The following is a 22,960-nucleotide window of genomic DNA, read 5'->3' as shown; positions in this document are numbered from 1 at the left end:
TTTGCGAGTCTTTATCGGTACATATGCGATTGCGGCTTTCCACTGGGACTGGGGCCCTGCTTTCGCCTCAAGGGCATTCAGGGACGCCATGGCTTCATTGGGGGTCTAACTCCAGGACTCGTCTCCTTTTCATCCCGAGGGAAATAGTGTTGTGGAGCAATTAAACCGTGATTTAAAGCAATCCTTAACAGCCAGAGTCTTAGGTACGGGTCGTAGTTGGCTGAATCACCTGTATGGAGTTCAGAGAGCACTTAATAATCTGCCTAGAAGGTCCCTGGGGGGGGTCGTACTTCATATGCGTGCCTGTTTGGAACTCAAATGTATGTTCCTGATCTTGATGGTCCTGGCGTGGAGGCCGCAGAAACACCTTTTGACATAAATGAATGTGTCACTGTCTTACAGGAATTACAACAGTTCCTTGATGACAATTCTATCAGTGCTTACTCCACAGGAATCAAGGATGTACCTGTAACACATACCGGCTGGATTCCCAGGGTTGGGGACCTAGTATGTGAAAAGGTTGCTGTGAAAAAGGAATTTGGCCCTTCATATCGAGCACCAGTCCCAGTATTGGGGATACACAGTACCAGAACTGTAATACTACCACCGTTGGCAGGTGCCAAAGAAATTTGTTTTCTCTCCATCGACAGTGTAAAACTACAACATGTGGCCGATCCTGCACAGCAGACCAAGAGGAACACACAGTAGTTCCCGAATCCCTCTCACTACTGGTCTAGACGTTCCTCTATAAGTTGTACGCACCAACACTGACACCTCTCTGAGCTTGGGGATGGTGGAAAATGATATTGCATTGGTTCCACTAATATTAAATAATACAGAAAAAGTTGATTGCTCCGATACAGCTTCTACACAAACGGATGGCCCGATTTATTTTGTGCCACCGCGAGAAACACCAACTCCACCAATGAACACAATTCCAGCATTTGCACACATTGCTTCTGGTTATTTTGCTGACATCAATGATGACGTCTCAGACTCGTTTGCTTCTTCGACACCTGAACTATCAAAGTCACGTAAGCTAATGAATTGGCTTAAAATAACATACTTTATTTTTCCATGGAACTATCTATGGCTCTTCTTGAGTGTACTAGCTTTCCTACTTTGGATTGGTTTTGTTATCACTTTCTTTTTATTAATACATGGTCATTTTCTTCCTGAAATATCAACAGTTGAACTGGTGGATGAGGTCCTAAAACCACATTTTTCATCACATAAGGTCCGGAAAGACGTATCCTTTGTGAACATTTCCGCAATACCGATTCCTGATGGGATTGTTTGGGATAAAGTAATATTTGCTATATACGGTCCCACAGAAGTTATTCAAAAACCATATGTGTTCAAATTAACAATGAACGATATTATAATACCAGGCATTGTTTCTGATGATTGGGATTTGAAAATAGTTGATTCTATGATGACTGAATTGCAGTATTATACTCTATTTGAAAACGAAGATGTTTATCAATCTAAAGAAAATTATGGTGATATGTTTTGCTATAATTATTATGGGCACCATTTCATATATAGAGCGAGCAGCCCCAAAACTGTTTTTAATTATACACAATGGGAACGTTGTCCCACTCTAAAACATATTCTGAAAAGTTTAAATATTTTTCTGGGTATAATGTAAAAAATGCTGAGTCATAGTGTTTTAAATTGCCACCTGCTAAAGATATACGTATACTATTGACAAATACAAAATGTATATATTCAGAATCCTTTGTTTCCCGGTTGTCGATAGAAGGCTATGAATATTGGCTGAAGTCGATTGACTTAAAAAGTGTATGGGGAACTAGACATTGGCAAATAAGGGGGAAGGACGCTTTATTCAGAGCATGCCTGATACCTGTACAAATGATATTTCTAAATGAAACAGTACAACAAACAAGTTGTTTAGGCTTAGCAAAGATCAAAGAATTAAACATGCCCCTGCTAAGTTTTATAAATGGCAAAAATATATAAATGCAACTGAAGATCAGCTCGACGGATGGGTCCAGAATGGTACATTTAGTGTTTCACCGACACGTCCTGGCGGGTGGTTATTGTGGGCAGTAGATACCAATGGGTGTCACCAACGTTTTATCAACTCCTCGTGGGGTTTTAGAACTAATAGGCTGGACCCTCGCTATATATCATCCGAACATGCTGGCATAGTTACAACATATAGTGTAGGGAAACTATGCCAGCAATGGTTAAGAACGTCCTCACCAGATGCGGTTCGAGAACACCTCAATCTCCTGTCTAATAATACTGACTTGCAGGACTTCCTGTTAGGTCCCAGAAAACACTGCAGAAAGCGTTTCTTACATGAAGTATATAATGAAATTTGGAAGCTTTCCCAACAAGAAGCAGCTGCCCGGTTATGACAAATAGACCAGGAAAATCTAAAAAAGGCATTGGCTGTTGTAGATAATGGGATTAATACCACGTCCGACCGGATATACACTTTAAACAACATAGTCTCTTCTGCTATAGACATCATACAAACAGATATGTCGTCATTACACCATGGACAGAGTCAGCTAAGGTCCATTATGCAGTTGGGTTGGACACTTCAAACGTTGAAGGCAGGTCGCGTTCCCTGGCAACATGTCAGCGCAAGGGAGATATTTTCTTCCTTTAATTTAACACGACAACAACAACTAATGGCTAAGAAAGAAGCAAATTATGTCATGCTAAACATTGAGAAATTAGAAAAGTTGCCTTTTACTGTGGCTGAAATACCATCTGCTGAGTGGCTGATACACTGGGTCATCAATCTGCCTATTTCTACACTTCAGTTCACCTCCTGTTTAAAACACATTCTGGTAAGCAGATATGAAAGGCTGGTAGATAGTTACATCCATGAGGTGTGGGAGCTTCCCTTCTCATACAAATGTCTCAGTGGCATGAAAGAAGTCTTTCTTAGCGGTAGTGAATGTGAGACTTCAGTCAGCCATTCCATGGTTTGTAAACAGCTGTCCTTTCATGGGGCGTGTAATGCATCTTCAGCGAACTTGGCTTGTTACCTGAAGGGAGATCCAGTCCCCTTGATTAGACCTACGTTTCAGGTGCTTTAAAACGGCAGCTATGTCGTTCTCAACGGTGAAGACTGTTGTGGTATGCGAGCCGGAATAGTTTATATTGTTTCGGTCTCTAAGGTCGTTACATGCTGCGGGAACTTACTCTCCCCGCTGCCCCTCCTCCCCACCACCACCACTAAGATAAAAGAAGTAGCTGACATTTGGCCTCATATTTCTACTTCAAATGGGAATTTTGACAAGTTGAGCAGACTCAAGGCTTTATTGTTTCAAAAGCATGTGGCCCTTACATCGGCACATGAGACCTACGCACTTCAGATGGCAAGGTCGTCAGCAGAAATACAGTCCCTTTTAAGTACAAACTTTCGATACACTTTGGTGAACTCGTGGTATGGATATTTAATGCGTCCAGTACAACTGGAATCGCACATTTCTTTAAAGCTGTTGGTTCTGGTTTCATTCACACCTTCTCCTCCATATTCGGTTTAATACCATCAGCTATCCGCTCAATTTTTTCTAGTATTTTCGGGGGATTTCCAATAACTTTGGCATTCTGCTGTTGCTATTTTTTATGCACAATGGCTGCCCCACCGCAACAAGGAGGAATGAAAGCGCTCCCATCAGCGCAGCTGTGTCGTGAACGCATGATGCAGTATTTTGGAGCAACACTCCTGGAGCAAGTGGAGTGTGGCTGATCTTTGTCATTGAGACCGGTTTTACATTGTGTGCAGCCCGTGTTTTTGTGCCTCTGGTGCTCTTTCGAACACGCACTGGAAGTCTGTCTTTCTACGCAGCGTTTGCTTTCATTGGACGCTGATCTGTTGTTCTCGCTGAGGGTTGATTACCAGACATGCGCGTTGCGTTTGCTACCGGAACCTACTTATGAGTTGCCCTTCTTGGAGGATGTGGCTCATGACTCATCATTTGGCTCACCCCGGAATGCCGCTGAGGGTGAGGCTATGGAACACAACTGCTCCTTGATCCTTCTTGGTGATGCCTTTCCAACTTTAACATCGGCCGAAGTGGAAGATTTCCTGTCCTCTATGGTCCCGGAATCAATTGGAACTTTTCAAAAATAACTTTGCCTTTTGAAATTCAGTTTTATGCCACATGTTCATGTTTTAAATTGTCCTCCTACGTGCTCATGTGTCACTTTTACTTGTCATAATTGACACTGCTTTTACTTATATATCTTAGGTTGAGCTTTTAGTAGCAATTTTATACGTTTAGGCTTTGAACCAACTTCAACCAACTAGGGGAGGGTGTTGTGTAGCCATTTTAGCCACAGCTCCATGCACATTATTTTAACACACTAGGCCAAGCCGCTGTGCACCTTAACCTATATATATTTTATTCGGCTTCATTTTATGATTGTTACAATAGCCACTTTTACAGTCTTGTTTTAATTTCTGTTTATCTAACTGTTTTTGCCTAGGCCAGCAATCTGTTCTCAAACAAGACATTCTTGATCACTCTGTGCTTCTTCCAAGGCTACAGCACGGTACATTGCCTGTGAACGTGGTAGAAGTTTAGTCTCCAACATTCGTAGAAAACACACATCCTTAAGTAGGGACATTTTCCCAGAACATCAGCTGTGTTGTTATAAAAACACTTCCTTGTTCCTTACACGTTAGATAGAGATTCCAGCCAGAGAACCACAACTGTATGCTGATTGCTGAATGCATCGCTACAGATGCTAACGCAGACCGCAGGCCTTTGCTCAGGTATGGGGGTTGATGCCTTCCCAGGGGAACCTGAAGGGCAGAATTAGAGCTTAACATGCTGTGCTCTATCATAGCATAGGTAGGAGTTAGTCTATTGGCAATAGTGACAATATGATAGCGTTATTTTTATGTTTCACTCTTCTCGTCACAGTTTTAATACTGTCATGTTGTGTTGTCCTGGTTATTGTAGCTCACGCTTTGCTATCTAAGATGCAGTTGTTTTATTAAACTAATTATTAAAACATATACTGCCTTTGTTTGTCATTTATATATGAGACTAAATGTAACATAGAGAGAAACGGATGAGACCTGTCATCCCTATCCTTGGGTAGAGATGAGGCACTTCTAGTTAGCCGGAGCAAAACCTGGATTCGAGCGACAGGCGTCACTCGCAGTGGATTAGACTTAGTCTCCCACACTGCAGGCGGTTCTGCTGCTCAAAATCCAGTAGTCCCATTAGAATAATGAGAGCCTACACGACAGTGGTATGGGTATTTCCGCTCAGTAGGGCGTAACTCTGGTAAACGTATTCTCTTCTTCCAAAGCATTTAAAATCTGACCTTATGCTCTTTAGTGTTTCCTCATCAAGGGTCTCTGAGACACAGTTCCAGCTTTCTATATGCACTTGACACCCCTGCTGCTGATCCTGTGAGTACTGAAGTCAGGTGGGATTGAGCATGGCTGTTTCTTTTGGCCAGGGATTGGGACATGATCGTCTGGTACTCCATGCTTCTGACCTCCCTCTCCTCTGCTCTCTACCACCATCTGCCCTCTTTTTCGGCTTCATTTTTGGGAGAAACTTCTGTCCCAGCAGCAGGCATAGTAATGCATCAGAATACCCCCAGCCCACCCCTGTTGCAAGGGGATCAAGCAGAACCAGCTGAGATATTTTGATCTACTGTTGGAGGTGATGGATGTCATTTTGGCTGCTCGTCACTCTTTTATTAAGTCTTTCTATTATATATGTCAGTGGTCCAAGTTGTCACCAGGTGTGATGGGAAGGTCAATCCTATACAGGCTAACCTGCTTAATGTCCCTTGTTGTGTTATCTTTAGCCCAGCTTGTAGTGGCCCTTACTGTTGCGTAAACTAAGACTCTGGCTTAGCTTCTATAAGATTTGCTTGTACACCTACAGATGCCCGAACTTAGTTCAATGCACCAACGCTTGAATATGAAAGAACAGGTCATTGTAGTCCAGTACAACACCACTCATTACATAATTGGTGGTGTATTTGCTTTCTTGGTTACTAACAGTCCCTAAAAAAGGTTTTCAGCATGCAGTGGTAGTTCAAACCCAATTTCAATCTTTATAATATCACACACAAGCTATAGACTAAGGGAAAAGACACTTTAGATTTAAAAGTACTTCATTACAACATTCTCTCCCTGTTGCTTAGCACATGTAAAATAACTTCACAGCATTTTATTAAAGCAGCAGTAAAGTATGTTACTAATAACGAAAATAATATGACCATTTCTACTATAGTGGAAATATCATCTGGCAGCTTAACACCCTAAAAACTGCTTGTACATGCTGTAGTGTAAGTGCATAGAATAGCTTAACTTGCATCTAGAGTGTCTTAGGAGGAATCAGCGCCTTGCATACCTGTGTACAGCAAGAAGATGTAGTTCTCAGTAGCCAGAAGAGAGTGTTCCCTCCATGGGAAAACAATCAGCTGGGCTCAGCACCTCTTCCCTCGTACTTGGCTCAGTATCGGCTCTCTGCTTAAGATGAGATGCCACAGCAGTCTGGCAGGATCTTCTGGCAGTATCTTGTGGGATGATCTGGGGCAACAGACCTCTCTTTTAATGGCCACCTGATGATCCTTTTGTACTGCTAGCCACCAATCTTATCTGATATTGGGGATTTCGGTGGAATTTATGATATAACTTGTGTGCATCCATATGCCAGTCTTTGATGGATTTGTATAAACAAATATGTAAACATACACCAATTCAGGTAACATTGTTTGTGTTATTATCGTCAGTTAACCTTGAGATACAAATAACAAGATTCTTGCCTCAGACTGATGGCAGGTGTTCTTATAAATGTAACTGTCTGGATGACTTGACACTCACACAGGTTCTTCAAAAGGTAAGGGCAGACAGCACATACGCCAAAGGTAGAATGGCCGATGACCAGCCAGAAAATAAAATCTCAGCTTGCTCAAAATGGTTCCTGGCTTTATTAGCGTTACTTCATTTTGGTCTTTCTTCGTATCGCTGATCAGCCCTCATTATTCAAATCTCCTGTTATGATGTGTTTTTATAAGTATTTTCTTCATTATGCCACAGTGGGATATGAATGTAGTCCTCACATTCCTAATGTGTGCTCCTTTTGAACCTCTGGCTAGTTGTACTTACAGACTCCTAATTTTGAAAACTGCATTTCTTACTGCAATCACTTTTGCTCATTGACTGAGTGGTCTACAGGCATTGTTAGTCCTAACTTCTTACACTGCCTTTTCAACCATTTAAAAAAAGGACCCTATCGCAATGGATAGCCCTTTTTATTATTTCGCCTCATCCAAAAATGACTTCCCACCCCCTCACCCCACCCCCCTGCAGTGTTTAGGACTCATTCAACCAAGACAGAGGCTGTGACTGCAGCTCTGGATTGGGATGTCCCTAATGTAGGCATCATACAGGCAGCCACATGGGCATATGTCCATACTTTGACAAGGCACTTTTGCGTCAAATCAGAAGTCTGCAGAGTGTCATTTTGCCCACTTCATTCTACAGGCCATTCTGATGTAAAGACCCACTTCTCTGGTGGGGGTATTACTTTGGTATTGATTCACAAGGTGAGGCATCTTGCGGGTAGAAGTGTCCATCAGAAGAATGGGTTACTTTCCTTTAATAATGCTCTTTCTGGTGAATGTGTCACCATCACTTAACATCCTCACTGTTCTGTTGAGTGGAGTTTTAAGGGTTAGGAAGTTTCCAAGTCAGATTATGCACACTTCCACTGTTGTCTGTCTGTGAGTAACACTTTGTGCCTGATGGCACGGTAAAGAACAGTGAATATACTAATGTCAGCATGCAGGGGTAGCGCCTTTACCTGGCTGTATGCTGTCACATTTAGACGCTGGATTGAGGTTAGCAGCACCTCATGCTGGTACAGGAGCTATTGCAATAATTTCCAGATCTAGAATGGCCCCTTGGGAGAGTCACAAGGGGAGGAATCTATGTGTAGATAAAGTATCAACCACATAGGTGTTACTGAAGGTAAGTAACACATCCATTTGGAAGGTCTTGTTCATATGACAAGTTCCAAGAAAGCACCACTCAAAGGTCATCATTCAAAATTAGCTGGAGGCTGGTGTGATGCTTGCACTGTTAAGCATCTTGCAAGTAAGTTGAATACTCTGTTGTTTGCATAGGCTTCATCAACTTTATATACACTGAGAAAATGTGATAGTTACTGGTTTTACTCAAGTAACTTGTTGGGAATAACTGATAAAAATGGAGGCCCTTCAACCGCCCAGCAAAAAGTACTTTTGAAAATCCGAACATTAACTAAATCCCGAGCATAAATTAGACACAGCAAGTACAAATAATTATTTCTTAAGGCACAGATTTAGTGAGTAAGATGGTACTTGTCTGAGCAGTCTTAAAAATATGGTTGTGTAAATTTTGAGTAGTAAATGGCGTGTGTTGGAAAATAAATGAAAATTCCAGATGGTATCTCTCTGTTTTGCACAATGTGTGCATAAATCACTAAGCTCATGGTGTTTTGTCTGGGAGTATAATTTGCTGCTCAGACCCAATACATTATCACTCATTTCATAAAAAAATATTTTAGTTCCTGGGTTCTGGTTTGGCATTAAATCATGCAAAATAGGTTTAAGTGGAGTAGTGTGCAGTAAGTGAAACAATTTAGAGGTAGGCAAGCTGACTACAGCCTCCAGCTTATTAGATTCTGTCTCAGAATCTCGAGAAAGGAAGTATTTATAGCATGTGTTGGCCGTAGATACACACACTTTTATGCCACATGTTCATGTTAATTGTCCTTTTACATGCTCACGTGTCCCTTCTATTGTTGAGCTTGAATGTTTGCAACTTGTATTTCTTAGAAGAAGTCTTTCAAGTCACAAGGTAGTGTGACTCCTTTTCTAGTGTGTACTGTGCATGGTCCTCGGTTCAGGTTTTTTTTTTTTTTGTTTGTTTTTTCAGCCATTGGTTTGGACATTGATCTCAGAGCTCGCTGACCGAAACTTCAATCCCAGCCACAAGGCCTTACCAGCAGTCTTTGGGCCTATTCTTGAGAAACTCCAAGAAAAATTGGACAACAAGCAAAATACATTTTTTATTAACCTGGACACTGGCAGAGTTCTAACATAACCACCTCTTCTGCTAACAGATACACCTCCTAAATAGAAGAAGTCTTATGAGGAGGAGATCATGGGGCCAGATCTATGCAAGGCTTCAAGGAACCTCCTACTCCAATACCTATCCCTTCTACTCCTCCATCTATCCTTCCTGTATTACCACCAGGTTATACCTGGCCCTCAGAACAGCCACGTGCATCACGTACACCATCATCAGCAGTTGGCATATACACAGGATTCTCAACCACAAGACCATACTTTCCACATCCAAAGGGAGATCTAGACTCTATCCACGACCCATGGGACCAGTATGACAGTTCCTCTGGACGATACACAACCTGATTTATACCTCTCTAAACCCTCACTGCCAGATAATATGACAACCTACCAAGAGGTCATTACTAGAGCAGCACCTTACCATAAAGTAGATCTTCACTCAGAGGATGAGTACGATTTCTCAGTGAAAACATTAAGTAGGCCCGATAGGCCAGTACAAATTTTACTGATGCTCAAAAGAATGCCTAAACATACAGAGGACATTTTTAAGCAGCCGGTAAAATTTCGATTAGTAACACTAAGAGTAGACAAAAAATACAAAGCCTGTCCCTCTGACCCCACCTTCATCAAGGATCAGGTGCCCCCAGATTCTTTGTTCGTTCAGACTGCCAGAAAGAGAGCAAATTCCCAAAGCACAAAGGATACTCCACCAGCTGAAAAGGAGAGTAAAAAATATGATGCAGCAGGCAAGCGTGTTGCTGCACAAGCAGCCAACCACCTACTCCTAGTCAATTCAGTAGGCTTACTTTCTAGGTATAATACAGCCTAATGGTACGAGATGCAGGAAGCTCATCCAGCATCTCCCTGAACAGTACCGACAATGAGGAGCGCAATTAGTGGAGGAAGGGAAAATCATTTCCAATGCCACTATACAATGCATCTTAGACTCAGCTGATACCAGTGCATGGGAAGTGAACACCAGCATCATCATTAGACGTCCCTCATGGCTTAGAGTCTCTGGCTTCATGAAGGACATCCAATAACATTCACTCAGTCTACCTTTTGATTGCGAACATCTCTTTGGGCCACAGGTAGACCAGATGTTGAAAGAAATTAAAAATGACACTGACACTGTTGAAGCCATGGGTGCATTACAGACTTTCCAACATAAGAGCTGCTTTCGGAAAGGGCAGTGTAGAGGTACATCAAGACAAGGTACCTCTACAGATACAGGCACTGCTCAAAAACAACAGAGGAACGTACTATAAGCCTCCCCCTTAACTCCACATACTGGTAGGGGGACGGCTACAACACCATTACAATCAATGGCCACACATTACAAATGATTGATGTGTCATTTCTATCATAAAAGACATGTACTGCCTCAAACCCACCTCTGCCCCACCAACAATACCACCACAAGCACAAAATGTCACCACAACACCTTACACTCCTGTAAGGGGAAGTCCAAGCACGACTACAAAAAGAGGCTATAGAACATGTCTCACCACAGTACCAGGGACACTGTGTGTACTCCCTGTACTTCCTCATTCCAAAAAGGGATTTAAGCTTAAGGCCAATTATAGACCTCAGGCCACTCATCCGATAAATTCTATCAGAACATTATTATATGGTAACACTACAAGAGTTAATTAATACCACTGCGTAGGAAGCTGGCTCTCTATATGGAGAAGATCTCTTTCAGAAACAGGCTGCAGGCTCAGGTCAGAAGGCTGTGGCGAAGACAAGCCACAGCTGCCCAGGTAAGTAGAGATGCTGGGGGACGTAAGGGGACAGTTGATCGTGTTCCCCAAAGCCTAGGGGCTCCGGGTGCATGGGTGTCCTTAGGTGTCGGAAAAGTCTTACCGGGCAGGTCGGGGGATTCTCAAAGGCAGGCAGCCCTCCCAAAGCTTTGGAGGGCAAGTAGTCTTTAGGCACAGGATCTTCGAGGGCTGCAGACAGGCTTGTTGGGCTGGGGGCAAGTCAATTGGTATCTGCAGGCTTCTCTGCTGGTGCGACTGTGTGGTGTTCGGCTCTTCTTAGGTCATCGGGAATCTGAGATCTAGCACTCGGGAGTAGCACCTAAATACTGAATTTAGGGGCATTACAGGGAGTGCCAGATGGTAGCCAATGGGCTACTCACCTTTAGTGTGTCTACTCATCTTTAGGGTGACTACACCCTTTTTATGACCACTCCTGCTGGGAAGTGGGCATAATCCTAACTCTACTGGCCTAATTCCTTCCAATCAAGATGGAGGAATTTAAACAGTAGTGTCCACTTCAGCTAGTCCACCTTAGGGGTGGGACTGGCATGAAGTGGGCACTCCTCCTAATTTAACTTATTTTCCCGCCTGTGCTGCTTCCAAAAGTGTGTCAGAACAGTGGGGTTGGTCATCTCCACCATCTGGAGAGACATAGGTTGCATCATAAAGGCGGCACAGCCTTTGAAGCTCCCCGCCCTGGAATGTCCATCCTGCCTGGGAGAGGATGTTACACCTCTGCCCAGTGCAGGTTTTTGTCTCAGTCCCTGAAGGGTGCTGACTCTCACTGTGGGAGGGCCAGAAATGTGTCTGTGATGGCTGAACTGGTCAGTACCAGTAAGTCAGCACACTAGTAGTTGTTAGGTTTTCAGGGGGCACCTCTCAGGTGCTGTCTGTGTGCATTTTTTAATAAATCCATCACTGGGTTCATTGAGGGTTTATTATTCTGAGATGTTTGATACCAAACATCCCAGGTTTCAGAGATGCTGTCATGTAGCTGGGGAACTCGTGGTGACCAGTGTCCAGCACATGCATTTAAAATTGCTTCCCTGTACACTTACTATGTCTGAGAATCGGCAAAGACATAGCAGGGGCATATCTGCTCATACAGATATGGCCTCACATGTAATATAATGCACCCTGCCATAGAGCTGTAAAGCCTGCTAGAAGGGTGACTTGCATATATAGCATGCAGTGTTTAAGGGACATGGCACACAGTGTTTTCAATTTCGAAAGCACCTTGTCACACAGTCTGCATAAGGTTGGTGATGGGTCCCTCAGAGTGGTACAAATTGTGCTGCAGCTCTGAGGAGCCCTCTTCAGTACCCATGCCGTAGGTACTAGGGATACCATTTACTAGGGGGCTTATAGGGGGCTGATCACTTGGGGATCAAGTGACCGGGTATCTTGTTTTAGGGAAGGAACACTGGCACTGGGGGTACTGCAACCAGAACCCAGCTTCTTACACACTGCTACAGCAGGGACATATAATGGCTGCTATAGACCTCAAAGACACCTACTTCCACAATCCAACACACCCAGCCCATCACTGCTATCTCTGTTTTCAAATAAAAAGACAGCACTATCAGTTCAAGGTATTGCCATTCGGAGTAATTACTGCCCACAAGTATTCACAAAATACCTTGCAGTACTATCAGCTAAGCAGCTTATCTCAGAATCCCATATCTTGATGTCTGGCTAGTCAAGAGTGCCATCCACCAATAGTACTTACAAGACACTCAGGGGGTAATCAACCTTCTCCACAAATTAGACTTTACTGTATATACAACAAAATCGCACCTGCAAACCCCTACAAGTGCAGCCGTTCCTAGGTGCTACATTAAACTCTGTAACAGCCAAAGCTTATCCCAGTCTGGATTTCACTTGGCACTGCCTCTTTTCCAACCTCATTGTCAGTTCACAGTTAAAACAGTCATGAGCCTTCTAGGCATGATAGCATCATGTATTTCCATAGTGCCACATGCACGTCTACTTATGCACCCCCACAACGCACCCTTCAAGCACAGTGGTCTTAAGCGGAGGCGGGGGGGCTACAAGATCTAGTGTTGGTAGCACCTGCAATCCATTTCTCTTTGCAATGGTAGAAAAGCAACAATCTGTTACGGGTTGGCCCTTCAAAGCCCTAATTCTGCTAATCACCATTACTATGGAAACATCACTACAGGGTTGGTGGACATACATTTAGAATCTCACAGTATTTGGCCTTTGGGCGCCAACTGAGAAACACTTTCAAATCAGTCATCTAGAGCTTGTAGCCATTCAACTTGCTCTGAAAACTTTTCAACAACACCTTCACAACAAGGTACTTTTCATTCATACAGACAACGTGACTGTGATGTATTATATTAAAAAACAAGGGACACACCTTCCACACAACTATCTCAAATAGTGGAACAAATATTGCATTGGGCCATACTTCACAAAATCCACCTCCTGGCAGAATACCTACCTGGGATGGACAACGACTTCGCAGATATGATCAGCAGAATGCACCACAAGTTCACGAATGGGCGATCGATACAACACTTTTCCACTCATACTTCCAACAGTGGGCAACCTCGGAGATAGACCTCCTTACAACCCAGCACAAGGCAAAATGCCAAAGCTTTGTCTCCAGGTTTCCTCCCCCTCGATTAAAGGCAATCCAACTATGCAAAGGTGTTACCCAGCAAAATTAAAAGATTTGTACATTACTGTTTAACTAAACAGATCCAACCTCTATCACCTATGGTACAAGACCTCATTGGTTATCTTTATAATTTAAAACAGGCAGGCCTTGAATACACCTCTATTAGGTTGCACTTAGCAGCGTTATCTGCCTATAAGCAAAACAGGCTACATCTGTCACTCTTTAAAATTCCAATCATTAAAGCATTTATGGAAGGACTCCAAAGAGGCATTCCACCCCATTTGTCCCACCAGCTCCTGTCTGGATTCTCAATATTCTTCTCATTAGACTCAATGGACCACCTTTTGAACAAGTACACTTGTGTGAATTATAGTCCCTCTCATGGAAGGTACCCTTTTTAGTCGCTGTCATATCTCAGACGAATAAGTGAACTTCAAGCGCTCACTTTAGAATCAACTTTCTTCCAGGTCTGCCCAAATAAAATAGTACTTCGTACTAATCCAAAGTTCCTTCCTAAAGTAGTGTCTTCTTTCCATGTCAATCAGACAATAGAATTACCATTATTCTTTCCAAAATCCGATTCAGTAGCAGAGAGACCGCTACACACACTCGATATTAAGAGAGCATTACTGTACTACATTGAAACAACTAAATCATTTTGAAAAACCCACACATTTTTGCTGCTTTTTCAAACCCCCCAAAAGGGTCTTCTCTCTCCAAAGCTGGGATAGCATGGTGGATAGTAAGACACATTCAGACTTGCTAATGCAAGGCAAAAAGAGCACTACCCACAATTCCAAGAGTTCATTCCACTCATAACAAAGGAGCCTCTGTGGCCTTCCTAGAAAATATCCCAGTAGCCAACATTAGTAAAGCAGCTATATGGAATAACCCACATACATTCACAAAACACTACTGTTTTGATGTATTGGTTGATCAACATGCTAGAGTAGGTCAGGTTGTGTTACAAACACTTTTTTAATCATCTAAGCATCCCACCCCCCTCCGTGGAAGCTACTGGCTCACATACTTAATTTTTTACTAAAGCATGTCTCCTTATTGTATCTTTACTCAAACATTAATTTTCTTTTCTGTTACTATACTGCTCCTATTCTAAACTCACCTGATGAGCCAAAAATAATCTAAGTAGCCGAGGACCATGCACAGTATGCAGTAGAGGTCTCAAAAGACTTATTCGAAGTAAAACTAGTTGCAAACGTCTGAACCCAACACTAGATGGCAAGAGTATCCTAAGCATATGAATCCATAGAACCACACGCTACGAATAGATGCTAATGAGGTAAGTAACATATTCGTTCTGACTGCACCATGCTGAATAGCATATATTGGGGGAAATGTTACCAATTTAAATGAATAGACTCAAAGTCAACTCTTATGCCCTTTGGAGTTGTACACTGCTTAGCTACCATGTTTTAGATGCCATAAGAGGTAGAAGTCCATTGTTGAATTTTGTAATCTCTCCAAACTTGGCCATTTGTGTGCATAAAAATGACAATGTTGCTGAAATCAGCTGTTGGAAAAGCAGCTCAACACACTTCTTGTTTCCAAACTGTCTCAATCTTGGGATTCTCCTTCAACTGATATTTTAGTACAGTATTTGTTACATTCCACAAGTCTGTCATATGTGAAAACTAGAGTAAGAACATATTTTTTGTCTTTTGACAGTTTCGTTTGTTTATCTTATGCTCTTTTTCTGCAGGTGCCCCCACCCAGTAACATTTGCTGGGATGCTGGAAATGGGTGTATCTTACTTACCAGTTAATCAGAACTGGGAAAGATATGTTGATGAAGCACAGAGCACATATGAGGAGCTTCAGAAGGAGATGAAGAAATCACTCATGAACTTGGCTAATGATGCTTGTCAGCTGCTCTTCCAGGATGGGTACAGTACCAACTTTAGACATTGGCATGCCAAATTGTGGAAGGCAAAATATGTATATTAGAATCAGCTGTATGAATCCCAGCTGTATTTTTAAGAAATGTGGAAAATAATATGCATTTGTAATAATTTGGGTCATGGTGCTGTGATTTTAACACTGTTTAAAGGTTTAGGAATCTAATGAATTGTAAGAAATATGCATGGCTGTTGCATTTCCTACAAATACAAATCAATTTCTGCTTCAGGGGGATTACCATTAATTACCACAAGAAAAGATTTGTCCCACCCATACATGGGATCCCAGAGTCCTTTTTCTAACATACTGTTATACAGAAAAGAACGTTTTCATTTTCTCTTAAAAATGCCTTCAATTTGTGACAAGTGTCCATCATCCAGCAGAAAAAAGCCATCTGTCTATACTTTGGTTCCTGGTGCTCATTTTCCAAGTGAGAGTGCTTTCTATGAGAAGATATCATGAAGAAGTCTGAGGTTTAGAGAGATGACTAGGCTTCACAGCAAAGAGGAACATCAGTGACACAAGAAATCACTATCTGGAAGACGTAGTGAGCATGAAAAAGGGAATCCTTGTACCTTGGCTTCAGCCTCCTCCCTGTGAGTTCCGCCAGAGGGAGATCCACCCAGAAGGCGATCAAAGTGAACATCATTGTTGCTGGTGAATGTCTAGATCATCACCATCGAGGAAATGTAGAGTTGCCACTTGTTCACCATTGAATGTTGGTTTGCTCTTGCGGCACTCAATGTTGAGGAGATAAGACTTTCAATATCAAGGGTTCTGAAAGATATGTTCTTGAGGCAGCTTACGTTGAAACACACAAATCCGAACTTGTCAGCTTCTCAACTTGTCACCTTCATGTATAAGGAGCCTCACATCTAAAATGCTACCCCATCCTCGAACTCTGAGTACCTAAGGGCTTACTCTTTAATTAGAGATGTCTCACTTGACATCTGATTAATTTCCTTCACATGAACACTGTCCTTTGAGGCACTCACCATCCTCTCCAGCAGGTCATACACCTCTGCAGATAGTAGTCCCACCACTGACTCCAAGACCTGATCCTCCTGCAGCAGCTCCTCCGAGTTGCCTATTAGTTAATCTTCCTTCAGCATCTAGGGGTCCAGTGGGTGCTTTTCAGCCAAGATCTGGGCTCTCCTCATTTGCAGGGACTACATCATTCATCATGAAGAAGACACTCTAACAGAAGGTCACAGGCACCTAGGTTTCATCATACTCACAGAAGGCACAATCGACACAGATGACACTCCTGTCAGGATTCTCGTACCCCTAGGATGCCACTTTCATCTTTTTCCTCATTATTATCTTTCATTAGAAGATAGTCACCAACTTTGACAGACTCTTCTCAGGCTAGAGTATCTCTAGTTAATTACATAAACACTGTTTATGAAGTCAGAGGCCAGCTATACTAAATATAGCTGTGCCTACAGTATTGATGAAGATCCCAAGTGTGTTTGAGACTTTGAGTCCGAAATCTACACCTTGTCACATACATTCTGCCTTTCATGCTAGGTCTTCTGGAACCTGCTATAGATATTTAATTGGCACTTGCATCCAAGAAAACAGCCCCAGGGAGTCTTTTATAGAGGTACAAGCCATCTGAAAAAGTACCCTCTATTTTTCAGAGCTGATACTACCCCCACTTACCCCAAGATTCAGATATAATTTCTGCAGCAATGAAACCCCATGCCACTGCTCCTTTGTTTACAGTAACTTGGGACAAGAGAGCAAATGCCTAACCACAGTAGGGCACAAAGTGTGTGGTGCATCTGCTACTTCAATTAAGGATTCTAGCGCAATTGCCTTACACAGAACATATGACATAGAGGACGTAACTCTTGGTGACTAGTAAGGGTAAGTTGTGGGAATTATGGGAAGCCAGCCGAATCGTCTATATTGCACAGTGTGTAGTTTGCTTATTTTGGGACCCTCTACTCTGGTGCTCATGAAATAGATGGTCTCTGCCTGTTCTCAGGATGGCCCTATATATATTTTGCCCTCTACTCCTATAGTCTTCTCCCTAGGATAGACTGCTCTTGCAATAGCTTCATTGAAACAAGGGAAGGCCCCTGGATTAGACATGATCCCAGCTGACCTTTTTAAATTTGATTACAGCACTTGGCTTCCTTATATTAACACTGTTACAAATGCAATTGCAGCGGAGGTAGCAGTGCCGTCTATATGGAAAGGGTCAGAGATTGTTTTTAAGAAGGGGAGCCCTAGCACCCCCTCATATAACTGTACAATTAGCCTTTGGGATAATTTCCAAAGGTTTTTTGTACACGAGTTCTGGAACAGCTTTTGGGCCGGATTAACAGAAACCATATCCTGTCCAGTTTGCAGGTAGGTTTCAGACCAAAGTCTACTTCAATTGGCCAGGTCTTCCACTTCCTTCTGATTAAGTGGAAGACTGTAGACACTGGAGGGGGAGAACCCTTTGTGACATTTACTGACTTCTGTGCTGCCGTTGACCTAATACCAAGGAAGAAACTATGGGAATCCCTATATGGGGATCCCCTGTAACTTGACAAATCATTATGCGCCTTCATGAGGGGAACTTTTCTGGTGTTCAATGTGGTGCAAAAAGAGATCTAACTTAGGCAATTTCCATTGACAAGGGCGTGAGCCAGGACTGTGTCCTGGCATCTACGTTTTCTTTCTCTACATTAAAAATTGTCATGTGTTTAACTAACTGATAACGACTCCCCTATCCTTGCAGGTTAGAAAGTTCGGCTCTCTTTTTTTTGCCTGATAACAACTTTTTATTGGCTAAAACTAAGGTGGGTCTCAAAATACTGTGGATAATTTTAGTCTGTTTTGAATATGGTCTCGAAATCAATGCCTCTAAAACTAAACAGATGACCTATTTTATGAAGAAAAGGGTGAAGGGCACAGTAAATGTAGGTAGAGAAGTATTGGAAAGGGTCAGGGAATTTGGATCCGCCTGGCTGATTCCAGTTCCTGAGCCCCACAGATTCCTAAAAGCTCACATTTGGTAAACTAGAGGGCAGGGGCACTTGTCAGGTTTGCAAAGAAGGCTTCTTGGTTCCCAATCCAGCAATGGAAATCTACAAGATGCAAGTAAAGGGTACTGAATTATGGGGCCATTGAAATTGGGGTACCTTGGGTGCCAACGAAAACAACATTATTAGAGCCCTAACTGGGTTAGGGAGGGGAACACCCCTGGTGCCTAACACTGGACCTTGATATTAACCCTGTCACTGAGTTGGTCGCTTTGAGGCCACTTCTTAATTGGGTACGTATTTGGGCTACCAGTGAATTACATAACTATAGAGAGGGACTTAATGAAATTGTAACCCTCCAATAGGAGTAAGTGGTTGGCCTATATAAAACAAAATCATGGACTGGGCTAACCCTTGCCAGTTTTTGGGAAGAGCCTTATTCCATCCCGGCCAATGCTGGCGCAGTGGTTAAAAGGTTTGGGTAGAGAGTGGCTTCCCAAAATGAATTGTCCAACCACATAGGCAGCTTTACAAGACACTTTCTATTGCATTAATCTGATTAAGGCAGAGCAGTTTTTAAATTCTATTTGTCCAGTGAGTGCCCATTCATTGTTTTCGCAGTTTAGATATGGGACCCTTACAATTGCTGCTTACAAATCAACAAGGGATTTTGTTAAGCCCGGGCATTCGCAGTGTTTTTCTTGTATTCTTATGGATGAAACAGAGGAATTTATGATGTTTTTCTGCCCAAAATTTGCTCAGTCCAGAAGCAGGTGGATTGTTCCCCTATGCCTGGGCCTGGGCCTGAGAAATAAAATACAGGTCCTCATGATCTGTATAAGCAAATCTTCAACCTTGGTTTTGGTGGCTGTTTCCAAATTCCTTCATGAGGCATGGTCTATTAGACACAAATTGTTAGCTCAATCTTAGAGAAAAGATCCTTGCGGAGACCGTCCATGTAGGTTTTTAGTACATTTAATCCCTTTTAATGTATTTTCTGTGAACCTGTTGGAATTTTCATGTTTTACCTATTTATGAAGATTAGCTGTGCCTTTTTATGATGTAGTTTTGAAATTGCTTGCCACATTTTATTGATGAAATTATATTTTTTATCAATAAGCTTTGAACTTTGATAGGACTTAACTCAGATTATCTTCCATGAAGTGATGGTCTCTGCTCAGGTAAGCTTATTAGCAGAAACACACTTTCTCTGCAGTACTCAGATGTTGCTTTAAGTTGGTGATGATTAATTTATTTTGGCTGCATCTTGCCAGCTAAAAACCCAGAGTGCAACACCCCATTCTCATACTTTCTTTTCAGGTAACACTCTATTCAGACCCCATTCAGTTGAGGAAATGCCTAGGATAAAGTTGGAAATAGAGACTTTGAGAGCTGTTGGCTGGAGAGGGAGAAAGAATAGGAAGAACCGATAGAATAGGAAGCACCTTTTCAGGCCTCATGACCATCTGTTTTCTCAACTGAGGTGTCAAAATTGTTAGAGGCTTTAACTGCAGCTCTAGCAGAGGCTATTATACCATCCTGTGTGCCAGTCAAGAGAAAAAGGGGGGGCATTTTTTCTTTGCAGATGCAGGGACGCCCCTCTCTGTCTGTCACTCAAGTAGAGGGAAGTGTCATAAAACATCTACCATGGTGTCACAAGCTCACGTGGGTGTGAATAATGTGCAACATGGCTACGTTCAAAACCCCTCCACTAATAGTAACCTCAGAAAAGTTTAATCACTTCTACCTAGAGGAACTGCAGTAGGAATTGTTTCAAAATGTAGCCATGGGGAAATTTCCTAATTTCCAAAAAGGAAAGGTGATTTATTCGTATTACTTCTTGGTTCTAAAAATGGAAATCTAGTGCCAATTCAGATCTATTCACAATCTGCATGTCAGTCAAACTGTAGGTAATGAAAGAGCAGTTTAGAGTGGTAGCTTTCCCCCATGGTTCTCCTCGGCTCAGACAAAATTTGTGTTGTGGACCGTCAGTATGCCTATTCTCCTATTTTCCACTGGGCCCTAGCTCATTCCAATCTCAGTAAATGGTCCCAAAGTCTACAATGAAAACCTTTTCAAAATGCATGATAGTGGCAACTCTTTTGAGGAGGACTAGGATCCTTGTCTATTCATACTCAGCCAACTCATAGCAGGCCCATCTTTAGTTCATGCTGATGGCAGACACGCCCGACGCTTACGGTTACAAGTGTCACTCATGCCAAATCAATCCTGACTCCTCTTTAGTCCGTCCACCATCTGGGAGGGTTATATGGTACCGAAATTCCAAGAGCATTTCCTTCATAGAAGAGGATGTCATCTGTCTGCCTGAAATGTGTCAGCCTTGACAAGCTAAAGCATCCAACTGCCAGGCAAGTCTCCCATGTTTTAAGTTTTAGGTTTTCTGATATTGTTCTGGTTCCCAACATCTATCTGCACCTCTCCAACAGTGTCTCAAAGACTAGCGGTACCAGTTCTCAAGCAGGTGAGGTAAAGCTCACTTATGCAGCATTCTAGTCATTCCCCATAGACGCGAAAGCCAGACTGTCATTTGAAGGTTGTGCCTGACCATCAATATTTTACTAGCCAAATAGTTGTGATGAATAATTTTCTGTCTGGATGTGGTGTAGATCCAGATTCAAGGTACATAGTCCTAGAAAGAAATGTCATGCCACACCAGCCTTTTTTAACTCAGAGGTCAGTCTTTCTCTCAAGTAATTTCTCCTAGCTTTTAAGGCAATCTCATCTCTGGTACAGATGTTACGTAATAAAACAATGTACTCTCTAGAACAAACAGGGGGGCACCGGATTGAAGGCCAGACAGTTTGGAAGCCGCCCACAACTAGGCTCTTCAAATTATCGCAATTCATCTTCCAGGAGAGATAAATGCAAAGACGAATTCACTATTTTACTCAGTTATCAACCTCTCAGCAAATGTCAAAAACAAGAAATGCCCTGACCTTGCATCAAGGGTCTACCAGTCAGGATCATAGTAAGATACCCATTTGATACACTGATCAGAAAAAATTCGCTTCATACCACCAATCATAAGTAAATTGGCTTATTTGAGAACTAGAATAATCCTTTTCACCCCTTAATGGGCAAATTAGTGATGGCTCACAGATCTTCAGTGCTCACAACATCGACACAGGAGGTTGTTGTGAACACTGGATCTTCTTCACAGGTTTACTGTCTGATTCCGCATCTCTGACGATCATCATTGAACTTAGCCGAATAAATCATGAACTCAATTAATATGATCAATTAAGCCTTCTAAAAAAAATTATGGAAGCCAAATGTCAGTCCGCCAGGGCTTCACACTCTCTAGAAATGGAAAATGATCTGCAGTTGAGCAATTCAGAAAATATTAAATCGAATGCAAGAAAAAGCTGTAAAACCTTATCTGCTCAAGCTGGCCAAGATTGGGTTGCCCTTTTCCTCCATAAAGGCACTTTTTGGCATCATGGCTTGTAGAAAATGTCCTTCACAAACCGTTTTGTTCAGAATCTCACTTATGGACTTTCAAAGGAGTATTAAAAAGTACGAAATCATTTTAGAGGAGGCACTCAATATATTGTATTCTGACCACTACATTTACTATATTTTCAGTTAGGTCAAACACATCAACTACTATCTCTATCAGTATGTAGTCTTAAATCGTAGTCCATATAATTCCATCAGTATTTGTCACTTTCCTATGTAAATCCTTTAAGTGAAGAGTTCCATCCAACATGTCAACATCAAAGTCATAAGGGATCCACCAACACTCCAGAATTCATGTTAAATCTTCTTTATTGTAAATCCAAAGTTTCTTTAAAACTAGAACATCTCCCCAGTCAAATCATTTTGTCCCGCACAAAGACTTCCTCAGGGCTTGTAATTCTTCGTATTCTTATCCAGCCACGTATTCCCTCAACAATATTTTTTTGAGGGAACACACAGCTAGAAACTTAGAGGCCCACTACATATGGTGGACATGAACTGGAACATAGATGGCTACCTATACGTGGATAATTGAACAGAAATGGATACGTTGTTCCTTATGTTATGAAGAATAACTTAGAGCAGTATTGTTTCAAAGTAAACAACACTGTTCTTGGTGATTTTATCATGTGATCTATGTGTTTTCTTGGTGAGAGTTCAGTCCTTCCAAAAACTAAGAGTTAAGTTATTGGGATAGTTTAGGTGAAAAATTCCAGTTTTTTTATTTTTCAGTCCAGTTAGTGTGTTTTTGAACTTAAACTTTTCCTGTAAATAAAAGTTCAGTATTTTCAGAATCTAGGGTCAAGAAGTTTACAGTCATTTTCTGACTGAGGATATCGGAGAAAGACACACTTTTCATGTATAGTTATGTGTCATCTGTGTATTGGTGGATGTACATGCCAGACTTTTCTATAAAGATACTTAATGACTGTATGTACAAACTGAAAAAACAGTTTGGAGCCTTGGGAGACAAATAACCACATTGTGTCAGGGCATTATGGTAGAAGATTCAGCTAGCATGAAACAAGGAAAGGTGGGCTGTAAACTTCCCCTATAGAAGGAGTTCATAAAGGGGAGTAA

The 22,960-nt window shown here is 42.0% G+C and overlaps 1 protein-coding gene across 2 annotated transcripts in view; it reads left to right on the top strand.

Annotated features, from left to right (window-relative positions):
- Positions 1 to 22,960, top strand: part of POLG (DNA polymerase gamma, catalytic subunit) — a 795,283-nt gene that overhangs the window by 303,341 nt on the left and 468,982 nt on the right. For both annotated transcript variants that reach the window (XM_069222697.1, XM_069222698.1), the window contains exon 7: positions 15,224 to 15,406. In XM_069222697.1, coding sequence (XP_069078798.1) covers positions 15,224 to 15,406 — 183 coding nt within the window. The remainder of the gene's footprint in view (positions 1 to 15,223; positions 15,407 to 22,960) is intronic.

Source organism: Pleurodeles waltl, chromosome 3_1 (assembly GCF_031143425.1).
Source record: "Pleurodeles waltl isolate 20211129_DDA chromosome 3_1, aPleWal1.hap1.20221129, whole genome shotgun sequence".
Classification (NCBI taxonomy): Eukaryota; Metazoa; Chordata; class Amphibia; order Caudata; family Salamandridae; genus Pleurodeles; species Pleurodeles waltl.
This window is presented reverse-complemented; position numbering and strand designations above follow the sequence as displayed.